Source organism: Chaetodon auriga, chromosome 12 (assembly GCF_051107435.1).
Source record: "Chaetodon auriga isolate fChaAug3 chromosome 12, fChaAug3.hap1, whole genome shotgun sequence".
NCBI classification, from domain to species: Eukaryota; Metazoa; Chordata; class Actinopteri; order Chaetodontiformes; family Chaetodontidae; genus Chaetodon; species Chaetodon auriga.
Window position 1 is genome coordinate 21866092 of NC_135085.1, and position 27957 is coordinate 21894048.

At 41.7% G+C, this 27957-nt stretch overlaps 1 protein-coding gene across 1 annotated transcript; it reads left to right on the forward strand.

Annotated features, from left to right (window-relative positions):
* Positions 1–185: 185 nt before the first annotated feature.
* tesk2 (testis associated actin remodelling kinase 2) lies at positions 186–27957 on the forward strand. The gene is made up of 13 exons (XM_076745713.1): positions 186–601; positions 3735–4117; positions 4630–4749; positions 9507–9628; positions 12146–12194; positions 17694–17840; positions 19239–19321; positions 20796–20880; positions 21130–21213; positions 22192–22278; positions 23265–23403; positions 24725–25252; positions 25382–27957. The coding sequence occupies exons 2-13, from the start codon at positions 4004–4006 to the stop codon at positions 25687–25689; spliced, it is 1866 nt and encodes a 621-aa protein (XP_076601828.1). The 5' UTR covers positions 186–601; positions 3735–4003; the 3' UTR covers positions 25690–27957.

The window sequence follows — 27957 nt, forward strand, 5'->3', positions numbered from 1 at the left end:
TGAAATAAAAATTAACTTTTTTTTAAGTTCATGTTTTACTTTATTTTGAAATGCTTTAGACTTGTACTTTATTTTGTTAGATTTAGTTTCAAATGAACAGTTTGAGACTTTAACGCACGCGCGCACACGCGCACAGATTCCTGGCCATTGATTGACTCATTTGCCTGCCAGTCAAATGTGGGCGGGGTCTGTGGGAGTTCTCGGGTGAGAGCAGAGGCTACGGAGCTGTCAAACAGCATCAATCGTCTGAAATATTATCCCGGGCGGTACAAAAATCGTCGTACTTTACTCTCCTGTGGAGATAAGAACCACAGAAACAGACTTCTAGTCCGCTTTGACAAGTCAGGTTTGGACTTTTAAACCGTCGCGACACAAAACTTCCTGTTGTGTGTGTGTGCTGGTGAATCTTAGCTCTTTGCTTGGCTTGAGTTTTGTTGACAAACTAGCCAGTCAGCTAGTCACTAAGCTAGCAGCGTTACCAACTTTGCCGTTTCGCGGTTGATTTGTTGTCGATAAAACGCTAACGTTACCCGGGAGGAAGGGCATGAAATGGAACCCGGCTTGAACTGCTCTTGCAAATATCTCTGTGAAATAAAAACAGGTAAGTCAGCTCAACTTTAACAAGGAGTAACGTTAAACGCTTGATACTGACTGTGGCTGCTTTGGTTTGTTTACATTTTCTGCTTGACATCCAGTAACATTTTACCATTACGTTGATCAAGCTATTGATTCGCCTAAACGCCTCTGCTTTATATGACTTACCGCATCAAACTATTTTGGCAGCACTGACTCATTAGCTTTCTATGGTAACCAGATAATGGACAGGTTTTTTTTTTTTTTTAACGGTTCCTGCCCCATGGACTTATTCATTACTTTAAACCTTTGAAGAATGACAGGTATGCAGCGGCTCACATATCATGGCAGTTTACCTCAGTAGATTGTAGTCAGATAAGAGGCTTCTATTCACTTTTGTTGCATGTGACCTTGCTCAAATACTTGACACAGATTGCTCTTTTAGTGAACTCTCTATTATCTCAAGGCCAGCAAGTGACTAAAGCGCAGACAATTACTTTGAGTGTACTTTAGTAACAGTTTACAGGAAAGATCAATTGATGTAGTGAAATTGTCTTCTTTTGTCATGCAGGTATACATAGACACAGTCTTTCTCTATGAACAAACAACTGTCTCTCACACACATTCGCACACACCCATTTAATACCTCTTGTCCTTCAGAGACACTCTAAGCCTCGCTGCAACCTATCATTATAACATCACTTAAGTTTTGATTTATTGCTGGCATTTTCTATTAGTCTGTAATCCACCAGGACACAGCTGGAGAGTGTTCAGGCCCCCAGCTACTGTTAAAACATGTGGCCCGAGGCTGCTTTGGAGATGTCCCATCTGTTTTGGAGTAGCAACAGGCCACATTTTACAGACCAAAAAAAAAGGCCGGCTTTTAAAATTCCACCCTTTTCCATGCATAGTCCCTTTACTGTGGTGTTTTAAATGCAGGCTCTTTGGATATGTAGGCAACAGGGAGTAGTTTGGAAACAAATATAGTAATGAACTATTGTGGCCACTATAAACTATTGCTTGCATCAAAAGGATTTCCAGCAGCATCGTCCACTGAGGGTCATCATGGTATAATGTATATTTTAATGGTATAAAGTTGCTTTGTAGTATGTGGCTAGGGATGTCTTCTCTGTAGTTGAGCTGTTTGTTGATGGGGTGATGCTAGATGATGTGTGTTTTTAATGTTTACAGCAGAAGTGGGTGTAAAGTCCTCGTGGTGGTCAGTACTGCTTTAGACTGGGAAAATCATGCTGAAGGAATGTTAATTTTTACCCCCCAAAGTATCTTGTAAACTAACACAAATTCAGTGTTTTTATTTGTTTGCATCATCTTCATGACTGAAATTCAAGCAAGTGTGGGAGGTTTGTGTTTAGTCAATATGGGCTGATTTGACCACGGGTGTGGGTGTGTGGACACTCTGCTGCGAGCTGTTTTGAATCAAGGGTGAATTTATATCTTACTTGCTGACCTATTCTCGTCCGCTTGCATATGACGTAGATGAAATGTGTGTCTCTGTTACGCTCTCAGATGGAAAAGCTACTGAAATGTGAAAAGAAAGCCTCAGCCTGGTACTTGTGGCTTGCATTTTTCTTGGCACACTTTTATTTCTGCCGTACCATTTCAACAAGGCAGAAAATGAGGTGTCATTGGAGAGAGAAAAGAAAGAGGAGGATGAAAAGCCTTTTAAGGATGTGGCTGGGACAGAGAATGATGTCAGAAAACGTCCAGTAGGTCTACAGTATCTCTCCAGGAGTCCAGTGTCTGTGATGTAATGCTAACGGACCAAGGCAGAATCTGGCTGTGGCATCTCAGTGCTGTTTTTAGGATCTGATCTTATGAGACCTCTTAGCCCAAGATTGACTTTTGTGTTTCTGCTTTGGTTTGATGTACGTTGGTTAAATCAGCGTTCCTTGAACTTGATGCCACTGTTCCTCCCCATTTACTAGAATCCATTTTCACTAAACTATATTATATTAGACCACTATATCTCTGATTCCACCTGACACCGATGACTGCAGTGTGTTAGTGCTGAGTGTGAGAACAGAAATGTCAAAGTCCACAATGCCAGGCTTTGTAGTATAAAGAGTGATAGTGTGACCTCTGTTACTCATTTTATGATATGCATTAGATAAATACGGGACACAAGAATTTAAAGGAATAGTTAAACATTGCTTTGTATGGCAAAGTGCGTGGGCAGCAATAGGCACTTCATGATGCTTTGTGCCCCTCATTAACTCAGAAATCTCTACTCGAACGGCCACGAAGGTTGTTTGTTGTTGTCCTTGCTACCTGTTGGTCACCTGCCTACCAGGATCCTCAGAGCTTTTTGATTCTTTTTAAATGGTCAATTCGCTTCATTTATTCTTAATCTTAATTAAAGGCTGGTTCCTTCATTATCTCATTCGACAGTTGTGCTTAAGAAGCTCAATAGTAAGGTGTGATTACTGAGCGCAAAACATACTCCTTTGAATGTCTTTCAAGAGAAAAATAGCTCCAAGGATATTTTTTTCTCCTGTCTCAGTGAAAAGGAATGTGTTTTTCAATATAGTGTTCCTCCACTTTTCTTTCAAAGTATTGGAAAAAATATTCATAACCAGACTCAACATGTCTTATCAGCTGAAGAGATCTCTCTCTGGAATAAGTATAAGTGGAAGTGGAATAACTTCTTCAAAGTTAGATATGAAAGCCACATTGTTTACTAGTGTAAAAAAGACCTTTAGCCACAGATTTCCTTTCCTGTTACCCTTTGTACCCTGCTGATTTTGTTTTGGATGGCAGAAAGGTCCAGGACCTGAGCTATTCCTTGGCTAATCTCCCATAATTGGACAATCGGCCCCTATTACAGCCATTACATTTGGGCCTGTTGAGCAATACTGGCTTGTCTCATCCGTCGTAAGACCAGGCACAGTCTACAACTACAGCTGGTGCTATTAAATAGCCAAACTCTTCAGGAAAGAATAGCATGATAGGTTTTTTCTAGAGTGTAGGTGAATGTGATTGTAATATGGTAAATGTCAACTCTGTTCTTTTCTGTGACAATAGGTCACAAAAGGTAAATTTTTTGATACTTAACTAGGAGTCTTTGAATAAACCCCACTGCTGTAATACTCTTAATATGAAACCACAGAAATGACCCTTTGTTCATTGTTTGCTCTCTCTAGGTCTCCATGGGCTCACTATACATCCATCAAACATGTGAAAACCTGGTCATCCTGGTGGACTCCCCAGTTACAAGCAGTGAGGAACTGGACTCCTTAACACAATTTTAAAGTCAAGTCTCTGTGTGACGTGTTTTCTCCCAGGACACAAGCTGAGTAAATCCTGTGCTGCCGTGGAAGCCATTAAAACGATCTAGTCCCCTTGTCATGTGGATACATTACAGAAAAAGGCTCATATTACCCTCACTGGTATCACCATCTTTTACATCACCATGGACCGGAATAAACGCAACTCCATTGCTGGGTTTCCTACACGTCCTGATGAGGACAGAGATGGTGTTGGAGGGATAGGGGTCAGCGAGATGGGCATGAACCCGCCTTCACAGGTCAGTCATTGCTTTTCATTTTGATGCGTAGGATGCATTTCGCATATGCAGAGCACGCATGATGAGCTCAGAAAGTGTTGATATTTGTATTATTTCCAGTCGTCAGCCATGCATACTACACAAAGAAATTATTAATCAGTTGTCGCATTGAAAGATTTTATCAAGATTTTGTGCCGAACCTACAGCATGAATGAGCATCGCCAATACTGTTGATCGATTGAGTTTAGATTTTCTGCTTTAGTATAGATCCACACTGGAATTCATGTTTTTGGAAGATTTTGGGGGTTGAGGGGTTTACATGGTTGCCTGGAGGCTGCAGTGTGCACTTCTTTCTTCTGTCAGGTCTGAGAATATCCAGTCACCGAGTCTCAGCCCCACTTAAAGGCAACATCTACCTCTATCTCATTTTTCTTCAGAAAATAAGCAAGTTGTAGCATCGGCCCTGCAGCATGCCCATCACATTAAGACTTCATCTTAACCTGTTGATACCAGTCTGCTCCTGTCTTCTCCAGGTGGGCAGGGTGTGGCCATCATCCTACAGAGCCCTCATCAGTGCCTTCTCCTGTCTAACACGCCTTGATGACTTCACCTGTGAATGGATCGGATCTGGATTCTTCTCTGATGTCTTCAAGGTGGGTCAAAATCACTGATTACATTTTTTCTCTCCTGTTCTCTGCGCTTCCTGTCTGTCTTTGAGTTTCTCCTTCCTTGCTTGACTTTGTCTTCTGCCCCTTTTCATCCATTTGTTTTGTTCATCCATCCATCCAGGATGGTTTATGATAGGTCACAGTCTCTCAGATCACACACACACACATCATTTGACCTCAGAATTGATTTCTTTTCCCCTGGTATGTGACAACAGTCATGCTATTGCCTTTGTGCAATAATAAAGATTAGAATATCATCGCAATAAAGGGGAACTTACTGTGCATGGCCCACGTGGCATATGATGATACTGTAAAATCCGAAGTAATTTTCCATTTGGTTTGGTCTTGTATGCTTGGTGGATCAAAGGCTGATCTACGTACTGGTCTTCTCTGGACATTTTTAGGTCACGTTATACTGCAGTCGCTTCAAAGACATCACTTCACCACGGGGCCGTTAACCCTGTTACTTTGTTCCCTCCCCCTCCAGGCATGTGAATGGGAGTCACACAAGCACAATTGGCGTTATTAGTTAGTTAGTGGTCTTTGCGAAGTGAACAACCATCAGCAGAGAAATTTTAATTTCCTTATCTCTTCATGATGGGTGTATTAACAAGGCTACTGTGACTGTGTGAATTTTTGGCATGGCTCAGATTGGTTTAGAGAAGCAGTGTGAAAGGAGTAGTCATCTAGGAAATGAGCTGAGTTACTCTTATGTGAAGTAAATAACCACAGCCTTGATAGACTGATAGCATTTCATTTGAAGTTGTTTTGCTGCTGCTTAGAGGAAACATGTTTTCTTTGAACTTATCAATGGCTTTTTGTTCATGAGTGTCACAGCTGTGTACATGTAAAACTGACCTTGTCATGGAAAGGCTTAACACACAGGATAGAGTTAACAAGCATGGGGGAGGTGTTGTGGTCTTTTATGTGTACATGCAGGGGAATAATCTGATTAATTAAAGTAATGGCCTCGAAGGTTTTGAATAACACTAAGACAGGCTCAGTTGTGTGTCAGATTGCTTTATCATGGAGTGTTCATTTTTCTTTTCACTCTGTGTGTATTGGAATTGATTGGAATACACAACGATAAGTCCTCAACTGCTCATCTGTGTTTTTAAGTGATTTGATTTGAAATTCAGTGTCCCTTATGTCCCTGCGTCAGTCTACAGCTTGGTGGGCTGAATGAAGATGAAGCTGTTGACAGCTGTTGGTGATATTTGATATTTTTGTCATATGTTAATTGATTGTAATCAGCCATGTTAAGCCCATACAATGTGGTTTATCTATCGAGCCCATTGTGCTCTGGGTATGCCAGCTGTCAAAAACACCCAATTGTGGGCGATGTAAACACTAGAGCTTATTCATAACGCACAGTGCTGAAAATGAACAAGCACAGAACACTACAAATAAACAGCCAGCAGTTTCAATTAATGACATCCACATTTACAGCATATATCAGCGAGTGAGACGAGAATGATCGCTTTGGATTCATCACTTTACTATATCAAAATTGCATTTCAACTTCTGTATTTTGTTGGAACTGAGGTGAAAAGTAGCTGTCTAAATACTGCCCTCGACTTTCTGCCATGCCAGTGACATTCTCCTCTCTCCATAGATATTACATAGAACATTATGAGGCTATAAATCATTTATTCTATAGGCCATTGTAAACACTGTCAGATGCACATTATACAAAACACTTCATCAAACTATACCAAGCAATGAATCAAACCATTTATTGTTAGGAAGGAAAGATTGTGAGGCAGGCTTTAAGTCGAGCATATCTGGTCTAAATTAAGTTGCGTTTGCTGATGTTAATGTTGGTCTGCTTGAACCTGCATGTGGACTACGCAGCGCTATTGATTAAGAAGGAGGCTAATAGTTGGATCATGCCTCTGTAATGGCTCTTAGTCAGTATTAATTAATTGAAGTCAGAAGTGAGGGGAAAAACTGTAGATAAGCAGCTTTGACCCTGTCTGTCTTTTTCTTTCTTCATCTAAATCTAGGATGTACCACTTAAGTACATATCGTGACCATTTAAGTCAAGCTCGGCTCTAATAAATATGGAAATATGTGTTAATACTTTTTTTCTGCAAGGGAGAGGAATGCATAGAGAGAGAAAAGAAAGTGGAGCAGAATCATGTAAAGCTGATAGTCCAGGGGAATGACAGATAGAGATAGGAACAAAAAGGCGGTGAAATTAATGGTTGTAGAGGTTGAGGGTAAAAGGAGGAGGAACCAGCGGGGAAACAGCTTTTGATGGTGGAGAGCTGGGCTGGCAAGACTGTTGAAGGGGATGAAAAATAGGGGGCTGAAAGGCAGTTTTAGGAGTTTATGGAGTATATGGGAATGGGGGTCAGATAAGGGGTGCAGAGGAGATGAAGAGGAGCTGTGGAAAGTGATTTAGAGGTTGTCTAGAGCTTGAGTTTAAGGGAGGAGATAAAATGGGATAAAAGGTTTAGAGGACAAGGACACTGAAGGTATGTTTCCAAAAATATGCTGTGGTGAAAGTAGGAGACATCAGAGAGGTGAGTATGCAAGACCGTAGAGAAGACAGGCAAGAGAGAGAAGAACCTGGGGCTTACTGCTGGGGAAGATCTGGATTAGAGAATGATGGTTTGTTGGAGGCCACAGCGAGGAGGAGAAAGAGGGGGATCAGGAATAAATGCAGATGGGGGGATGTGAAGAGTGAGGAATGGGGGGTCGGGGGAGGATAGACGGATGTGGGGGAGGAGGCCGTCAGAGGAGTGGCCATCTGTTGTTTCTGCTGTCCTGCGGTGAAGACTGTCGTCTCGTATGGCCAGGCCCCTTCCTTTGAACTTGAACAGAGCGATTTTTGTGCTTCTATGTATGAGACAGACAGACAGAGAAAACTCTCATAATCTGAGTCAAAATCCATGATCTGTTACGCTTTTTCTACTTTCTACATAGTTCTGATAACCTTGCACTTCATGCACATGTCTCCACATACTGAAATTGCAGTACACAGTTTTGTCCATTGACTTCAATTGTTAATGTTTCTGTATAATCTCTATAGACTTTGCCCATTTGTCTATTCCCTTTCCTCCTGTAATGTGGCACCAGTTCTTAGGATTTTTCTAGCCTGGATTACTTTCGTTTGAGAGAGCTGTTTGCACGAAAACTGTGGGCTATCAAATTACGTTCTACCCTTTTTGTCAAGTGATACATAATTTATCAAATCATATATTATCATTTTTGTTCTTCACAGCTAAGCGAATCACAAGTGCACATTAGCACCATTGACGCCTCTCATTTAATGTCCAATGTCTGGTGTGGTTTAGATAGTCAAGGTGTTGATTTATAATGTGCCAGTATGAAGCTATGTTTTGCATGCATGTACGATGCTTCCGAATGATTTTATGTACTCTATTCCTTTGCTGGAGCTCTTGATAATGTTTGAATAGGCTCTTTGTTGCTGAAGGCTGTCTACCTATACGCAGGGGTATCAATTTTAAAACTACAAGATCAAACCCTGCATCATGGTTTAATTATGTCTCTGCTGTCAGGAAATGTGTTAGCAAGGGTAGGTATATAGATGTGTCTGCAGCAGCTCTGTCATTTCACGTGCTACCTTGTGTGGTTTGCAGGATGATGTTTCCTATTTGCATGCGTATGTTCAGCAGAACTCACTTCTTGGTAATTAATGTTCTGCGTTGTGGCATTTCTGAAACCTGTGGTGAGATGACTTCAGGTCACCTTGCTATTTCAAAGGCTGTGAAGAGATACGTGCAACGGATACACATGCAGCAGGGTTACTGTTAATATTGGTCTTATTAAAGCTGTGCCTTTAATGGTAACCAGCATTAATTTAAAAACCCACTTGTACTTGCTTCAGTAGAGAGATTAAATGTGTTTAGTGCTCTTTCAGAGGCTTTTTCACTCACTGTGAAATGGACTCTCTGATTTTAAATTCCCCCCTGAACACACCACACTACATGTTCTTTGTCTAGAAGGATGTGCTTTTAAATGCTTTGTCATTTAAGGCTGACTTTTGAAACCCATTACCAAAACGCCACCCTCTGTTCACAGAACCAGGTAATGTTTACATCTAACATTGCCCTCTTTTAGAAAACACTGCCATTATTTTTATGTTTCATTAATGTTGTAACTCTAAAGATTTGAGAGACCAAGCCTGTTTTACATGCCTCGTTGTAGCCACACGTGTACTGTTAACTTCAGCAGGCTTCAGTGTTGCCTTCATGCCGTGACCTGTCTACACTTGCCTTCCACCCAAGGCACGCTGACATCGGCTCCAGCCAACCGTGGATGGATGGATGGATGGATGGTGATGCCACTGTGATCTAACAATTAGATGGAAACTAAAATCCCAATGCACAATAATACAAAATTGATTGTGCAGCTCTGGATGGACACTTTGTCATGGCTGGTCAGCAGTGACTGACCTCATTTCAGTTCTCTTTTATGTGCTGCCTTCCTTTTCTGCTTCCTCTGTTTTCTTGCTGCGTAAGCCAGATATTGTTTTTTTTTTATCCACTACAGAAGAGCAGTGTTTCAAGCTGTTAAAGGCTCACCCACATTGACCCAAGCTGAGTTTTGATAAAAAATATGTGTTAATTTAAAGTGTTTTACAGTCCCTTTTTTTTCAGCCACCAGAATATAGTTAATATAGCAGACACTGATTTAGGATTTAGCCTTTGTTTAGTTGCACATGACTGGATTTGCACCATGTTGAAATGTGGCATCATTTGACTGTTTTCCAGGTACGTCATCGAGCTTCAGACCAAGTTATGGCTCTGAAGATGAACAAGCTCAGCAGCAACAGAGCTAACATGTTGAGAGAGGTCCAACTAATGAACCGGCTTTCCCATCCAAGCATACTCAGGTTGGTGCCTGAATAAGTGACGAACTTACTGTATCCTGAGGGGGTTACTAAAAATTTTCAGCTGGTGTTGTGGATCGATGTGCTACTTTCAGTGAATTCTTGAGCAGAGCTTTTTCTATGATAAATAATGTTCCAAAGTCAATTTAAAAGCCAAAACAACATGATTTTCTTCACTTTGTTGCTCTGTTTGATTATTGCATGATAACTTAACATCAGCTGCTTTGTAAAACATGATTAGTCAGTGAGAAACTGATAACTGGTAGTTTCCTGTCAGCTTGTTTAAAGGTCTAATCCAAAAGGCCTGTTATGTGTCAGTTCATTATAACAGATTCAACAATAAGATGCCAGTAATAACTTAGAATGGGCTCACTTTCAGAGATTCACTGTAGGCTTATTTTAAGTCTTAAGATTTTAGGTCACACAGTAACTGCTAATAATAAATAGAGTAAATCCCCATATTTCCCCACAAATGACGTCATACATTATATTAGTCATTTCTTCTAACACCTGCCACTTCCTTATTAGAGATATATGATGTTACTGTCTGCCTCTGTTGCTATGTCTCTCCTCTCTCACTTGCTCATGAAGCTGTGGTTGTGACCTGTTTCCTTTGGGGTTGGCTAGAAACTGTGTCAAACTCAGAGCCTATTAGCAATGGATTTTCTAAACTGCCAGCTCCTGTTAGAGCTGCAGCAGCTGCCTAGAGGCAAAAAGCGAGGAGGACCCTTTCTGTCACAAGGGAACAGGACAAGGCTATGAACAATCAGGTTAATTTTTTTTTAGAGATTCTGGCTAGCGATTGGTCAGACAAACTGTGCAGCGCATGATACTGTGTGAACCCCTTACACCTGCCTCTGTGCCACTTTGACTTAAGCAAAAATCATCAGCTACAATATGAACTGTTTTTGTGAGCTGACCAGTCAGAATAACGTGGAGGTGGGACTTCATGCATTGTAGACAGCTGATTGGCTTTTCCACCTTGATACCATTTCTCTACTGCATTTTATGTCCTTATTGATCATGTAGAAGGCGCGGATCTATCCAATCAGTGATAACGTGACCACTCACCAGGATAGGGAAACGATTAGGACAGTCAGGCTGCCCTGCAGTCTGTTTTACTTGATGCAGTTTGAAGCACGTTCAAGGACCACACTGTTGACATGTCCGATGACATCGATGGTTTCACTGGTGTCTGTGGTGGACTGATTTGTGAAACAACAGAAGCAGCTGCACTAAAAACTAAAGTTAAATCATTCCACGAGCACAAACCATGAAGTGCCAGAACCATCCAAGATCCAAGATTTTTAAATCTTGTTGTAATGCACTTCTTCACTTCAAAAAGTTACTGCCTCTGTTTTTTAAAGTTGCCTTACAATTAAACATGCCTTGCCTTGCATTTTATGACGTAAAAAGGACAAGTCAGTGGACAAAATAAAACTTCATTGCAAATAGAATTCAATTCTGTGCAATTCCATTTAAATTGTGATTCCCAATAATAGTTGTTGTTCATTATTTTGTCTAAAAACACTTTTTATGAAGTTCACATTCTTCTCCAGGCTCCTGAGTGGGAGAGTGTGTTTATGAACATGCACATACATGCATAATGTCTGCATGTGTGTCCTTACACACACATGCAAAGCATCTTTTACAATGCCATCTTTGTTGAGCATGCCTAGTCGATTGTGTGAGTGTCTCTTTGTGTTAACAAGCAGACACTGAGGGGGTCATTGTTCGCTAAAATCCAAGAAGGACCCACAAAGTTGACCTTTTCATTGCCTTCAGCTTTATGAGGTCTTCAGCGCTGCTTGTGAACAAAGTTGGTTTATATGTTGTTTTGCACACACACATTGTTTTACTTTAGCTGAAGGGTTGCATGGTCCTTCATGTGTTAAGGATATTTTCCAACCTATGGGCTCATGACGATTCTTAAAAACCCATGAAAAATGAACAAACAAATAAAAAGCATTGTCCTCAAGCTAAAACAAGGCACTTTTTGTCCGCTGCTGAAAAATCGATCTCTTGGAGATGGAAACACATGCAGAAGTGAAAAAACCATTTGGAGGATCCAGTTTCTGTTTAAGATGGTAGAAATTGATAGGTAGGGGGAGAAATGGATGGAATGCAGGTGAAGGAAGTGAGCTGTTATTATCCTCCTGTTAGCAGACAGCCTCGCAGTAATCACTTGTCTGGTCTTGTTCGCTGGATTCTTCATCTTTTCGTAACTATTCTTCCTGCTTTCTCCGTTTACTCACAGGAGGTCAACCAAGTGTTTTGTTTTCGATATTTCCCTGTTGTTTTAAGTGATAAGGCCCCGTAGAGCAGGTAGTTGAACTAAGAGAAACTAAACGTAGTCTGTACTGGGTTTTCTCCCAACTTTTCTTTAGATTGTGAAGATAAGTCATTAAATCTGTGTATCAGCCTCAGTACTCTCAAATTCTAACAAATGCCACGTTATCTCCATGATTAAATCATGACATAATGAAAACTTCATCTTGCATCTCTTTTGTGGTTTTGCAGGTTCAAGGGAGTGTGTGTCCACGAGGGCCAGCTCCACGCTCTGACAGAGGTAGGAAAACACAAACAAACACACCGTTTCACATTGAAGCTTGTGTACAAACCAGTGATATGTGAGATCAAAGTGCCTCTCCTAATGAAAGGTAGTGCACTGGGGTGCCTATGTTTTAGTACGTCTTGTGCCTGCATGTGAATGTGAGCGCTGATACACCCACGTGTTTGTATATGTTTGTACCATTTCCGACAGGTGAACATCACGTCATCCATGAGCGCAGCACAGAAATGCCCTAGTCTGTAATTGTGGAAAGCAGGAGAACTGAATGTTCTCACGCATACATAGTACTTAGGCTGTGTATTTGTGTAAGAGGGAGAGGGAGAGAGAAAGAGGGAGGGAGAATTTGATACAGGCAGCTAATAAAATCCTCCAGAGATGCTTAATGTTAGGACACCATTAGGGTTACAGTGAGCAATATTTTCTGTGGTGCACAAAGCCTATTTTTAACCTGTGTGTATTTGTGTGTGTGTGTGTGTGTGTGAGAGAGAGGGACAGATGAATTTGTGTTTGTGATAATCATTAATTTGTCAGAGAAAATGCTTGATCAGCAGTTGATATGTTTAACTAGTTGTACTGAAGGTCAGGCCTAGAAGAGACATGCGAGGTTCAAAGAGTAAATATAACCTGAAACCTAATTAATGTGGGGTTGTTGTTGTTGTTAATGGCTCCTTCTACCCTTAGATTTTTTTATTTTTTATTTATTTATTTATTTATTTTTGCTCTAAAACACACTGACCCAATTTGAAGCAGACACACTTAGACTGTGAAAGAGGGTGTTTGTGCAGCTTTTGTGTGGCTGTAATGAGCTTCTGTCAAGATTTTTTGTAACTTCTGCTTAATACAACTTCTCAGGACCACATGTAAAACTGAAAATCACTAGTCTGAAAAACACACCGAAGTCTGCAAATATTCTTCAGTTTATTCAGAACCATAAGCTGGATATCATTAGATTTTCATACCATGCTCGTTCATACCTGCTGGTTGCAGCTTATCAAATGTGAGAAGTTCTCCTTCATGCTTCGTTTTGGACTTTTGGTCAGAAGAAAAAAGCAATATGAAGATGTCACTTCAGGGTTCTGGAAAAATGTGATTGGTATCTTTTTAACTTAAACAGTTAAACCTTTAGCTTAAGATCTAAAAACAAAGACAATATATTTAGTGTTTTCCCTCATCAGCTCCATTGGTTTTTGTAAATATTTGCTTGTTCTGAATTTGATGCAGCAACATGTTTCAAACAAGTTGGGACAGGAGCAGCTAAAGACTGTGAAAGATGTGGAATGCTCCAAAAACACCTGTTTGGAACATTCCACAGGTAAACAGGCTCATTGGTAACAGGTGATAGTGTCATGATTGGGTATGAAAGGGGCATCCTGGAAAGACTTAGTGATTCACAAGTGAGGGTGGAGCGAGGTTCACCACTTTGTGAACACATGATGGAATGAAGGAGATTCATACATGGACTCAAGAACATTTTGTGAAACAGTCAGTAAACACAGTTCATTTGCAGATGATTTCATTCTGCTTTTATTTATTTTTTAAACAGCGTCCCAACTTCTTTCCAGTCGGGGTTGTATATGTAAATGTGGACAAATAGTACAAAACACACAATTCATCCCTCTCTGAAGAAAGCATACATTGTTCAAAGATGCTCCCAGGCACACACACCCATATGTACTTGATTACACTGTTGCATCGCACAGTGAATGTGCTTATTGTAGCATTGACAAACAAGACAAACACCAACTTTCTGCTGTTGCGTAAGACATCACACATCTTAAGATACCAAATTCACGCACACACACAGACACCGTGCTTCTTCTTATACTGTCATTGCAAAGTGAGTCCATGCATTGTCAGACACACATATGCATATACGCGCACGCACACTGCGGTAGGTCGTGTATTCCTGCTGCAGAGTAAACACATCCTGTCGTGTCAGGACCAGACTGAATGCTCAGACCCTGGAAGCAGCAGCTCATGCTGTTTTGTTACCTGACCCCCACTATGAGGCCATGCTCAGAGGAAATGGAGGATTAAGTTACTGCATGGCCCCAAGCTACCTCAAGAAACTCACTGTCCCTCACACACAAATGCAAAATGTAAGTAGGCAAACAAAACTGGACTTTGCTCCTGAAAGTGAGTCTGGATCTGTAGCTTTTTGTGAGTCATGTTAGCATCAAGAACAGGAAAAGTTTGCATGCTTTGCTCTTCTTCTTGAAAAGATGTACTTGACATGTAGAATATACAGTAGTATATATTCGGGAATGATAAAAGGTATTGGGATAAATGCAAAAAATAACCTTTGAAGATTCTGAGAGATGTCAAGAATAATCTAGAGCAATAATCTTCTCAGTGTTTTTTAGACCGTGGCACCCATTCAAAGGAAGTTTATTGTCATCTTAGTGAACATGCAATACCAATAGACAGTGATGATAACGGTCTTCCACAAGCACCTGTAACCTGTCTGTTGGTCCATCAGCCAAATAGTGTTGGATCTAATTTCAGTTTGGTCGTTTGACTCATATTCTGTCCTGTCAGACTGTGTTGAGGGCTTCTTACCCAAACAGCTGCTTAACAAACAGAGTTTCTAGTACTGTGATTTTGATTTTCATTGCTTTTTTCTTTTAGTGTGTTTGAAAACATCACAAAAAAACATTTTCAATGTGGTGAAACGTCATTAAAACACACAGGAAATGATCCATGATATGATCAATTTTGCAGCACCCACTTTGGGGACCATCGATCGAGAGCACGCCAAAGCTTTCCATCCGGCCCGCAGATTATTAATGAATTCAGAAGAAGTGCACATCTAATGTTGCTCACCAGTGGAAGAGGCCCAGTCAGCACTGATAGTGATCGTAGATTAACTTTCCAACTCCTTGTAACAGAGCCAAAAAGTCCATGTTTCATAGTCCACCTGTTATACAGAATTGGATCATTGTCCAACCCCGGACTGTTGGAGAATCACAAAGATTGTCTATTAAACACGAGAGGTGTCACTTCTGCTTATTTTCGTTGGCCAGCTGTTGTATTGAGTCTCCAACTGAGTATTTTGTTGGAAAGTTTCTTGTTGTGACAAGAACTCATTCATTGGTAGTTCAGAAATGTGGGTTTCGTACTGAGCACTGACTGCCTCCGTGGCCGAGGTCTGAAGGCATTTTCTAGTAAAATATCTAGTTATCATTATGGATTTTACATGTTTTTAGGAGTCTGTTCACACTGATAAAGGCTAATGAAATAACATTAATTTGTAAGAAAGGGAAAATATTTACAATGATTATCCTTTTTTGAAAGTCCGCCTCCACAGCGTCCTTGGATAAATATGGCCGATGACCCCTGATCTAGAGCATCAAGCTTTGTTTGGTCTCTGCACCTTATATGAAATGGTTCTGCAATCATAATCTGGGTTAACGGTAAACCACGACCCATGGCTGGATTATACTGCTGTTTGAAGCCGCTCCCAGCAGGAAACAAGGTCTCTTTTGTCCGAGTCTTTCCAGGGTTTTTAACCCGAAACACAGTGTAAACAAGCAATTTCCACAACAGTTAAAACCAACCTAGTGTTTCTCATTTCCTTAGCACTCTATGGTATATGTGATCATGGTGTGAGGCACATATATGGCTCAAGCATGGGCTATGTCGAGGAATTACCGTGGAATATGAGTAAATCCACAAATAGGATAAGGAACATTCCAGGGGAAAATACCATGTCTAAATAAGAGGCTTGTTCGAATATGAAGTTACTTTTCGCTGACACAGCAGGTGCTCTCTTCCGCTAAACCATGTGATTTGCATTTGGTCCAGGCACACTTTGCATTTGCTGCTTATTCTGTCAGTCAGAGAATAAATTGGATGCTGTCTAGATCTTTGAACGAGATAATATAAGGAAGTTGTATCAGTCTTTACTTGTTTTACTTGTCTCCAGTGTTTTCCCCTGTTTCTCCCCCCAAAACCTCGACCAGGCAGACAACAGATGTTGAACTCTGTGGCTACTGAGGAATTTGTTGGACAAATACTGTAATCCTCTGGTGTCTTGAATTGGGGTGTGTGTGTGTGTGTGTGTGTGTGTGTGTGTATTTCAGAACATTTGATAGTATAAGACTTTTGGGAGGGCGTCACAGCTTTGTTTTATCTTTTATTTTGTGAGTCCTGAGAGCTTTTAGGCCTTTCAAAATAATCAAAATAAATCATTGTGCCAAATAGCAAATGTTTCTATCTAAACTGTCTGATTAGGATCTAAAATGGGAAAAATATGCGATGCACATGAAGATAATTCATGTATGGTGGTATATTTTTAATGAATGTTTCACTAAATGGGATCCATTCATTTAAATAGAGCACCAGGCTGAAACCATAAGCTTCAGTCATAAGCTTAAATGTTGCAGGATGTGATCATATTAGAGAAAGTGCCTGGGCATGCTTTTTATCTTATCTCTCTCTTTTTACAGCAGCTCATCGAGTTGATTGACTTGGTCAGGTTACATCTTTACATCTATTGTAAAAATATGATAAAATCAGAATTAATCTTGCCACAGGTCTGGTTTATTCATTTGCAGGAAGAAGAAGAGCCCACCTCCCCTCATTAGCAGCCCCCTATGTCCTAATTCTGCGCCTGTCAGCCAAACTAATAACCGCAGCTAAACCAGACCATCTCTTGATCTCATCTCAGTTCTGTCTAGTTAACCACCGTTGCTCATGATACGTGACATGGGATTAGCGTGTCTGTGTGTTTGCATGCAAGCTGCAAGGTCAGACAAGTTCTTCTGGATCAAAGCTGACAGGCAGAGTCAAGGACCCCGGATACTTCTAAACCCACTGAGCTGATTTGCCTGGCCGGCACCGTGGTCGTGGTCCCCATTTGTGCACGTAGGAAACCAGCAGTCGTGTCTGCCAGTCGAACAGGCTGCCAGCCAGATTTTGTTCAGCCAGTTGGTCGATGCACCAGCGAGGCCCCAGGCTGTCTGTAACCCAGACACCCCACAAGTCAGTCATCCACCAGGCAGCTGGATAGGCAGTTGGTTTGTGTAATGTAGTTAATGCAGTTAACCAGTGCATTGTCAAGCCAGCTAACCAGTCTGTTGTTTCTCTCACTGGCAGCAGAAAGTGTTGTGTTGCTATGATTGCAATATTCACACCAACTGAGTTAAGACATCACACATTTGATTCCTGTGAAAAGTTGTTTGACATCTCATATGCAGCCTAGCAGGAACATTTTGCTATTCATAGCACAGCAATGCAGTTCTTAGCTGAAGGATACTTAATGTCACTAATCAACTAATGATTGATGAGCCCGTATTTCATCCATTTTTGTTAGAAGAATTTACATTTTAAACACTTTCTTGGATCTGTTTTATGGCCGAGCACCTATTTGTTATTATATTTTATTATTATCATTACAATTAAAAACTGAATAGTTTGAGTTCTTTTCCTTGTGTGTCAAAGTTTGTACATTTTCCCTTCTTATTTGTTGGTGTGTCTTGCTTTGTCTTTCTCCAGTACATCAATGGTGGAAACCTGGAGCAGCTTCTAGACAGCAACAAACACCTGAGTTGGCCCACGAGGGTGAAACTGGCCTGTGAGATCGCCGGCGGTCTGGCCTACTTGCACTCAAAAGGCATATTCCACCGGGACCTCACCTCCAAGGTGAGCTAGATGGACTTACTGAGTCATTAAGTGGAGAAAGAACAGTCTACAGATCGAACTGCAGTATTTCTTGTGGCCCCAGTACTACAAAGTAGCATCTCAAGTCAGTTTTTATTTCTTTTTAATCTTTGTTAGATATTTAATGTTTTATGCAGTATTTTTGGTTTAGAGACCCATGTATGGCACAGCCTTTAGTCTGTTCATACGGTTTTTCTTAGATGATCCAAATGCTAAAGATGTTTGGTGTCTTGACACACTTATCTGCTCTTTTTTACCGCTCGACCTGTTAACCTCTCTGTAAAGAACACAGTGTCATGGTCAGATGTGATAATCTGTACCAGGCAGCTTCTAGTTTTCCAACTTGAGCCAGGGCCATGTTGACATGGAACTGGCAGGGAACAGGGACAGCATGCACTCTGCTGTAGACCCGTATTCATCGCCTGTCGACGCTTGTAGTTGTTCATCTGTAGAAGAACAAAAACAGTGCACAGAGACGTTTCAGTGAAGTCATAGCCTCGCAGGTTATAGGTCCTCAAATTAGTACAAAGTCCATTTTCTTATGACACATATCTCAGTCATAAAACTCAATGGACAAAGCAGCTTTCTCTCTTTTCTTAGATTTTAGTTAATGCTATACTTGCTGTACTTTTTCCAAGCACTCCCCCCTTCCAACTGTAACTTTATCCTGTGTTTTAGATAATATACAGTACTCTTGTAGAGTGTCATTAGTCATGACCAATAAATTTACAGCAATAAAGCAATGACTTGTTTACATAGAACAAGGGCTAAAGGGCAAGGTGACAGTGTAAGACATGCAAACAAAAGGTACTTAACACATGAATATGTACTGTACACTAATGTACACTGAAGCAGCGTACGGCATGCGAACACACCATTTAGGAAGGAAAGTGAGAGTGCTCATGGACTCATGTATCGGAGGTTATGATAAGAATGATATGTATAAATATATTGTGAGTATATGGAGCACTCAGCATTCAGCTCTGTGGCTACCAAATGTCAGATTGTCAACCGTCATGTTGCACAGGGTTGTTGTGCAAATGTCAGCGGTGCACACACTCTTTTGTGAACTGCAGGGTGATATTAATGACCATTGGAACAAATTGCAGCAGCAGATATACAAATAGTTCCTTTTGGGTTGAAGAGGAAGAGCCCAAATTTCGTAGCAGTGCATAATGAAATGTCTTGTTACTTCCCTTTTTCTGTTACACAGAGAATGAGAATATACAGTAAAATTACCTCGAAGGCTAAAGTTCAATCAGGAAGTGGAGGCTAAGCTGTCGCAAAATCTTTTTTTTCTTAAATCCTTCACCGTCAGTGTCAAAACTTCCTCAATCAAACTTGTGTGACAACAATGGTAATGTTTTTCTGTATTCACAGAACTGCCTGATCAAATGTGACGACAACGGCTACACGGCGGTGGTGGGAGACTTTGGCCTGGCAGAAAAGATCCCCACCAATCCGTAAGGAGTTCTCCACTGATCACTGCTCTGCATAAATACACCCAGTCCTACATCGTTATTAGTAACTAATTAACCAGAGCTAAAAGAAGAGTGAACATTGGACTTAATTTTTGGGGGGTGAAACATAACCCCAGTTAAATGCTTGTGTTGTTCTGTGTTTTCTTGATGTTAACTAGCCAGTTGCTTGTTAGCAATAATAGCTTCATAATCCAGTGATGTGGTGGTTCCTGGCTTGTTTTGAGGTTTTATCTGCCCCCTAGGGGCCAAAGATGGATTAGTGCAGCTTTAAAACTTTATCCGGCTTCATTAGCAAAACCTTTTTTGTAGCTGCAAAAACCAAAGTATTGTACTCGGCTCTGAAGGCCTCATGGTTGCTCAGTTGACACTTGCAAAGATATGTAGTGTTACAGCAAAAAGCCTTGAAGAGAGAAAACGTCTGATCAGAAGATGTTTTTTCCAGCATGTGATCATCAGTTGGTTCATGTTTGCTCTCCACGGCAGTGTTTTTTGTTCCTTTCTTTTTTTCTTGTCACAGCTATTTGTAACTCTCTTAAGTGCTTTCCTCCTCCTCCTCCTCCTCCTCCTCACACCAGGCGCAGGGATATTTATTAACCCACGTGTCCTGAGCTGACGTTAACGGCAGGCTGTATAGTTTTCATTCTTTATTTTAGTGTGTTGATAACAGGAGAATACTATCAGCACAGGGGTTTTCAGTGCCGCAGTCGTACGATGAAGGAGAGGGATTTCCACTGTGTGCATGTGCATGTAAACATGTATGAATAATGTACAATGTTGCCACACCTATGTACAAAGTGAGAAGGTGTGGGCCGACCCCACCCAACCTAATTCCAAGCAGGCTGAGAGCTGCTGAATTTAAAGGATTAGAGAGCGAGGTTCATTTTACGGACTAACTGCAAAAACTGATTGTAAGGTAAGACAGTAGTCAGTTTCTGCCTGGTACAACTTAAAGCTGCAATTATGTGTTAACTACACGCAGTGCTAGAGGGTACTTTTCTTTTAGTTTTACATGCTTGCGTGCTCTGTGTCAGCTTCTTTTATCTGGCACGTCGTTCATATTAACTTTACAGACTGAAGGAATTACTTCACACGTTCCCACAATTGCACTCAAATGCTAACACCTCATCACAAATGTACTACAGCAGGTAATAAAAAACTGCTCTTCTCCGACATTCATTTACACACAACACGACCAGGGTCAGGTCAGGTTTTGTGTCAAACTAACTTTTCTTCATCTTGACATATTTACACAGAAATTGACTTTGAGTCTGCTTTGCCTAAATGATTTTATTGCACTATTCAACCAGGAACACAGAGTTCAGGAGTCATCAAAGCCTCTGACGCTTGTGCTAAATTATACAACACAGATGACTTCCTTATTATAGTGGATCATTGACATGATTATCAAACGTGTGTGTGTGTGTGTGTGTGTGTGTGTGTGTGTGTGTGTGTGTAGTGCTGAACGAGAGAAGCTTTCAGTGGTCGGCTCTCCTTTCTGGATGGCCCCAGAGGTGCTGAGAGATGAACTCTACAATGAGAAGGTAAAGTCACCAACTTTGACCTTTGACCTCTGCACCTGCAGCAGTGAACACCCGGTGAGAGTATCAGCTGAGATGGTGTGCAAAATAAACTCAAACCAGACGACATCAGATCAAAGCAAAACACTGATGATACACGGGAAAATAAGTTGGGATGAAGACGCACAGTTTCTATCCATCGTGGAATTACTGTAAAAATGCAGAATTCAGAGAGGTGTGTTTCAGTGTTTGCATGTCTGTATGTGTTTGCAGGCCGACGTATTCTCCTATGGCATAATCCTGTGTGAGATCATTGCGAGGGTCCAGGCCGATCCGGACTTCCTCCCCCGCACAGAGGTGACTGCTCATCTACTTCTCACCTCTTTTCCGCCCTGTGACGCTCCACCTGCCTGTTTGCTTTGTGCACAGGTTGATCTGTGTGATTCACGCCCTGCTGATACCATCTAACAATCCCGTGACTCAGTCCTCAAAACGAGTCTGTTTTTTTTTACATTCTCAAAGAATGGGGAGTGGTGTTGATTTTTCTTTAACTAAACATTAATCATTGGCTAATATTATTGAGCAGCTACAGCTTATGACATATATATATATATATTGGTATGTACAATAACTAAATTAAAGGGACCCTTATCGGAAATATTTATATGTTTATTTTAAACAACAAGCATCAGTTAATGTACAAAAAAAATCCTCAACTTTTGAATATTGGCCTCAAAAATACAGTAATCCAGTATCCAACTACTATTCTGTGCACTCGCATCACTTGCACGCATCTTTTTTTATGTTTGCCAGTTTTGAGACTAATTGAATGCCGTCCATTTTTCGCTCTTGATCAGCCTCTTTTTCAGTGCAGCTGAACAACAGCAAAAACCAACCAACAAAAAAAAAAAAAATTAGCATCATTGTAATACTGATTGAGGTCAGTTCGAAAACACAGACACAGCAGGATGCTGCTTTTTATGCAGGCGAGGGTAGGTTTGTCTGAAATTTGAATAAAAAACCTTGTAAAAATATAAGATTCACCCTTTTGAAACCCGCAGAGACCTCGTTTCTATCACGCAGCCTCTGTCCTTTAACATTCAGTGCACTGATTGAGACAAACTCGCTCGCAGACTTGGCAGTCAGCAGGACCATGTCAGAGGGATTAGTCTGACATGAAGCTGCTTTTGGCAGAAGAGCTGCAGGATGTCAAACATCTGATGAAGCCGTCTCTGTCCTTATTCCACTTTTAGAGTATTAAATACTAATTTCCCGTTTAACTGTCATGCATCTAAATCTCTTTGTCTCTGCGTCTTCTCTCCTCTTCCTGGCCAGAACTTCGGCCTGGACTATCACACGTTCCAGCACATGGTTGGAGACTGTCCGCCCGACTTCCTCCAGCTGGCTTTCAACTGCTGCAATGTGAGTCCACCACCGAGACACTGATCTGTCCAATCAGTGTCTCGGTCTGTGTCAATTAAGATTTTTTGTAATAGAGCTGGAAGAGCAGCAGCTACGTATCTGCTGAAGTGAGCGGATGTTGAAGTGCATCTGTCGCAGTGAGGCGTTTCCGACAAACCTTTCTCTCTGTGAGAGATGGCTTGTCTTGGTTTCCGCTGTTTTATGTTTAATTTCTTAAGTAACTATTACTCCCTTGTTCAGAAATAGAGGGGTAATCTGATTTTGTGAATAATCTGCTTTGGCTCGCTCTCCGGGGGTCTTCTGTTCACTCAAAGCTGGATCAGTTCCTCGGCAGACTCGGCTTCTCTCAATATTCAAACTCTGGTTTGTTGTTGAATTGAAGTGAGGTGAAATATCAGTCAGTCAAAATGAATCAAATGTGCTTTCTCATGATTTTTTTGACAGTTTAGTTTTGCTCCGATCATAATCACTGGACTGGACTTGTCTTTTTTTTTCTGTCATAATTACAGACCTCGGAGGATGAGGGCATTAAAGATTTTGGAGCACCCTGCTGATTGATCCAATAGTAGTTCCCTCCATCCCCTCTCATCCCTGTCTCATTTTTATCATCCTTCTCCTCCATCCAAGTCTTCTTCCTCAGCACCCTGTTTTCTTTAGAGTCAGTTTACAGTTTCCTTCTGGCATCTTGTTTCGTCTTGTTCATCCTTCTCCCTCGTTCACCTTTTCCCTCTTCCACGCCGCCCATCTGCCTCCTCTCATCCCTTCCTTTTCCTTCCCCCTTCCTTCTTCAACTTCAGTCCCCGGTTTTTCTTCCAGTTTGAAATATTTTTAATAGAGATGTTTTTTGATAATATTTTCCTGTTGGTGTATGTTTTCCTTTTCCCTGATGATCATCTGATGACTGCAGTCTGTCCCTGCTGCTGCACCATGTTACTGTATATAAATCTCATCCTTCTCCGTGTCTCCATTTTTCCCCTCCCCCCCAGATGGACCCTAAACTCCGTCCATCCTTCCCAGACATCGTCAGGCACCTCGAGGAGATTCTCGCCCGTCTTAAAGTAGAAGAGATGGAGCAAGAGTGTGTCCAACTCAGTGGGGACAACGACAAGAAGACCATAGCCAAAGGTAACAGCACTGCACAGAATCTGTGATCTGTCATTTCAGCTTTAGTGTTACAGTCAATATAAGTCACCTCTTTCTGTTTACAAGAAGGTGCCTGTAAGGGGAAAACTGTAATCCAAGCAAGGCAGCAGACGTACCTTACTGTCTGTATCCCCTGTTCTGTCCACCTCAGTGAGCTTTTCATGGTCAAAGTCTCCCAGTCACACCTCAGAGAACCAGACTGCAGAGTCCTCGGTTGCCAATAATATAAACTTCACTTTGACTTGGGGGGAAAACTGGTCTCAGATCAGCATTCCTATTTTGAGATACTCAATCCATGCAAGCCCAGGTTTCACTTCTAATTTGGTCCAGTGTACAGCCGCCTGCGTGTCTGCCCATCGTGGAGTGAGGAGGCGGTAATGTTTTTGTTTAGACAAGCCGAGCGGCTCCTCTTCCTCAGTCAGGACTACGGCGCATGAAGAAGAAAAGCACAAACGCATGATGTCACAGGATGGAGGAGTGATTTATACGAGTGACTAAGGCGGTTTCTGACATCTGGTGTTGTGCTGTAAATCTAGATGAAGCTAACAAGATTTCTAAAACACAGTCTGGGTCTGTTGACATAAAAAACATCTCTTATGTAGCTGTTATTGTGTGGAAAACATGACCTGGATCTGACAGTTCTGCGGTACATCATGAGTCTCCGTCCCCTCCTCCAGCTCCGTCTCTCTGTTTACCTGATAACATCAGCATTTCCTGAAAACCAGGATCATCCTCATAGTAGGAAATACTTCTGTTGCATAACAACGTTTTAGCCAAATATTTTTGGAGAAAAGCTTTTTTGGTCCTCAAGAGCGAGATGAGTAATTGCTTCAGGTATTTCCTGGCCTAAAATAAGATGCATTCAATCTCACTGAATTGACATTTGAGAGGACGTTTTCTTGGTCAGCTCATGTGTTTGTACGTATCATCTTTGGCAATAACTGATTTTTGTGAACTAGTCAAAGAACAATTTATGTTCTTAGATGAAAAGTCTCTTTCTTAATGTGATCTGTCACTGCTAACTGAGACTTCATGTTCTCTCAGCCTCACATTCTTCCTTTCATCCTAATGTTTTTTGTTCCTTCTGCACTGATTTAAGGTTATGAAAATATTAAGACCCAGCCACTCTTCAGAGGATATTTCTGTGTAAAACAAATCTCATTCAGAGCTGTTGGAAACATTTGAGGTACAGGGATTCAATGAGCTCATGGCTGCGTACTCTGTGCAGGATTTAGCCTGTACTGCCACCTAGTGGTTACATAAGTTTCTCTATTTTACCATCGAACCTGTCTCCTCGCTCAAGGTGAGAAGATCCAGGGCTTCAAGCGGCTGAACCCTCACGGTTTCCAGGGTGATAAAATTCCTCCGAAATCTCCCCGCCCCCGACGAAACATCTGGCTCAGCCGCAGCCAATCAGACATCTTCTCCTGCAAACCAGGGAGAAAAGTGAACGTGCAGGACCCTTACTACAACCCCCCCAACGCTCACCGAGCCACCAAATCCCGCAAGATCAACCCGTTCACCGCCCGAGAAGACCTGTGCGGGGGCAAGATCAAGTTTTACGACGTGCCCAGCAAGTCCGTCTTCTCGCTGGTGTTCGACCTCCGTTCTCCTCCCGGGAGTGTCTTCAGCAACCAGCCGCCTGCTAATGGAGGACCCCCACAGGAGGCGTCTTACTACTGGCAGCAGCTGCCAGGAAGACAGTGCCGCTCGTTACCAGTGTCCCCCCAGCTGCCCCGCTCACAGGTCTTCCACCCCGCCGCTGCTGTTAGCTCCAATAACAACGGTTCTGTCACCTGTAACTCCAGCCAGCTCTCCACAACGCTGCCAGGTGAGCTGTCACGTTTCTGATATATTTGATCTGTTGAGGGGAGTACGGACAGGACTTGTAATTCACAGTAACATAAAATAACAAATATAGATAAAACTCTCCTGGTTTCCCTCTTTTCTCTTCTCTCAGGTAACTCCAGGTCTGACGCAGGCCAGATGGGAAACGACGTCCGACAGAAGGCGGCGCTGTGCGGCTGGGCGAAGAAATACGTCGTGGTTGAGATCCCACCTTACTGCAGGCAGAGAGGAGGGGAGGAGGACGGAGAAGACGGGATTAAGGAGGGGAACGAGGACGAGGAGTTCGGGGAGAGCTGGTCTCCGATGGTCCCCATCAGTGAGAGAGACAGTGGAGAGGCGATGGACTGCTCCAGCAGCCTGGAGGAAGAGGAGGAACGACAGATCGGGACAGACGCCTGCCCCATGTTAACACACATGTAAATCCACACACACACACACACACAAATGGAGGAGTGACAAGGAGGATGTGGTGGACTGGGACAGGAGAGGGGGACTTTTAGCCCCGGACTGCAGGAACTCATTTGAAAGAGTGGACTGACAGACTGGACGCATTTCAGATCGTTTTGAAAAATGAAATGTAAAAAGAAAAAGCACTTGATTTTTACCTTTCAAGTGAATTTACCACATGTTGATCAGTAAACCAAGCACACGCAAGATATTATCACCCGGGTGTGACAGGACAAGTCTCCATTTAGCACACAGAGAAGCTTTTATCAACACAATGGACACTCGGCACAGAGATTATTTTTTTGAAAAGGTTGTTTATATTTAATAACGTGAGAGGATGTAGATTTTTTTCCCTTTAAAGGTTTATGAGGTTATTAGGCGTCTTTGTGTATGACGAGGAGTATCGCTGATCCCTTGTGTTGTGTATGTGTGAGTGGTTAAAAATCAAAGCTTGTGTTTTCATACTTTTCCCTGTGTTTGTTAGACAGATGTTTATACTAAATCAACAAAATCCCATATTTTTGATTAACAGACTGAGATTCAGATGAGAGGTTTTTACATTTTATAATAACTGAGTGCCTGAAAAACAACACTCACTTCCTGACTGTTGCTGATTTTAACATCTTTTCGCTCTCTAAGTACACGTAGTGCAGTTTGGGAGCCACCTGGTGACGTAGCTCTTATATCTGGTTTGATCAGAGGCACTAAATATCAGCCGAACGTCCACCAATCAACAGTCGAAGCAGAGCGTTCATTAGCAGCGTGGTGGAGACGTCAAACATGGGTGATGTGAAAAAGGACCTTAGAAAGTTTTTGCTTTTAAAAGTTGTTGCATGACGGCAAATTTCAAATCTCAGATGTCAGAGTTTACATGAATGCAGCACAGGTTTTCAAAAGTCTCCTCTTGCAGCTCTATTAAAACAGTCTATCTAAAACAAGTTTAAAGCAACACGAGGAGGCGAGGAGAGCCTCCCTCCGTACTGTCCCGAGCATCAGAGGAAGTCAGAATTTCAGTTTCCATCTCAAAACTAACATGTTAAAGAGAAAAGAAACCAGAGAACTTCACTAAAAACTGAAAGGAGACTTCAGGTAACAGAATCGTGTTCCTTCGAAGGAGCACATGACGAAGCTGCAGCTCGAGTTGAGGAGTAATCTTTTGATTTGAGGGAAACAAACGGCCTGATCTTCCAGTTTTTTCCACTCAGATGTGCCTGATGTTGAGTTTTCTGCTTTATCGTGATGAAAATATCCAAACTAGACAGAGCAGTGCTTGAAAAAACACCAAAACCACAAAAAAACCTTTGTCCTATCACAAATCGTTGGCACTCAGAGTAAATTGTTCCTTAATTTTCATTCAACAGATGGTTCAATTTAAATTTAAGTGGTGAGATTCTACTTAAAATTCACTGGATATTTTAATTGCAGCACATTTAAAGTAAATTGAGATTTCCCTCTAATCTGAAGCTAACCGTCTCCCAGCAGGATGCTCTGACACTCGCCGTCATGCGGTCGCTGCTGACACACAGTTGAATTTGTCTGATTTTGCTTTTATTAACACTTCACAGATGTGGGTGAGATGTGCGAGCGTGTCACAGGTTTCCTTTTATCACTGAGCCTCAGAGTACAAAGTAAATGCTGATTCGTATTTGCTGAGCCACGCTCGCCTCTGCTCCGCTGCTCTCTTACGATGCTCTGGTTATGTTCTGCTCCTGTTCAGTCTCCTCCTCTGAACTGCTCATCACTACTTCTCTATGCAACCAGTGTACCTTTTATGTGTTTTACAGTATAAAGGATCTAATTTGATATTTAAGAGAAAACGTTTTAATGTCTTACATTTGTATATTTGTGTAAAAAGTTTGTGTTACCCGCCCTGATGAATACAGGCTGAGATGTTTTTTGCTGATCGAATAACAACCTTGTCTGAGTTTTCCTTGTGTTTGTCTCTCATTCTCAGTCAGCCTGCACTGAAAAAAAGTCCCATTTGAGTGAAAAAGTGTGAAAACTTTTGCTTTCAGATTTGATCACGTGGACGATCGGTGTCAAAGATCCACGCTTTGCATCCTGATGAGGTGTCGCAGTAGAGTCTCAGCTCTGTTCTCTCTACAGGTTGGTTGCAATGAGGATTATTTGACTGGTTTATTCGGGCGAGTCCAACCCCACTTTGTTCCTCTTGAGCATTTCCAAAATCCTTTCAGTCTCCTCTGTCCATCTGGACGGAAAAACATTTGTCTGCTGCAGAAT

Excerpts from the sequence above, each read along its gene's own strand:
- tesk2 (XM_076745713.1), top strand. The coding sequence starts at position 4,004 with ATGGACCGGAATAAACGCAACTCCATTGCTGGGTTTCCTACACGTCCT. Across the intron at positions 4,750-9,506 it reads TCTTCTCTGATGTCTTCAAG|GTACGTCATCGAGCTTCAGA; the intron begins GTGGGTCAAAAT and ends ACTGTTTTCCAG. Across the intron at positions 20,881-21,129 it reads ATGAACTCTACAATGAGAAG|GCCGACGTATTCTCCTATGG; the intron begins GTAAAGTCACCA and ends ATGTGTTTGCAG.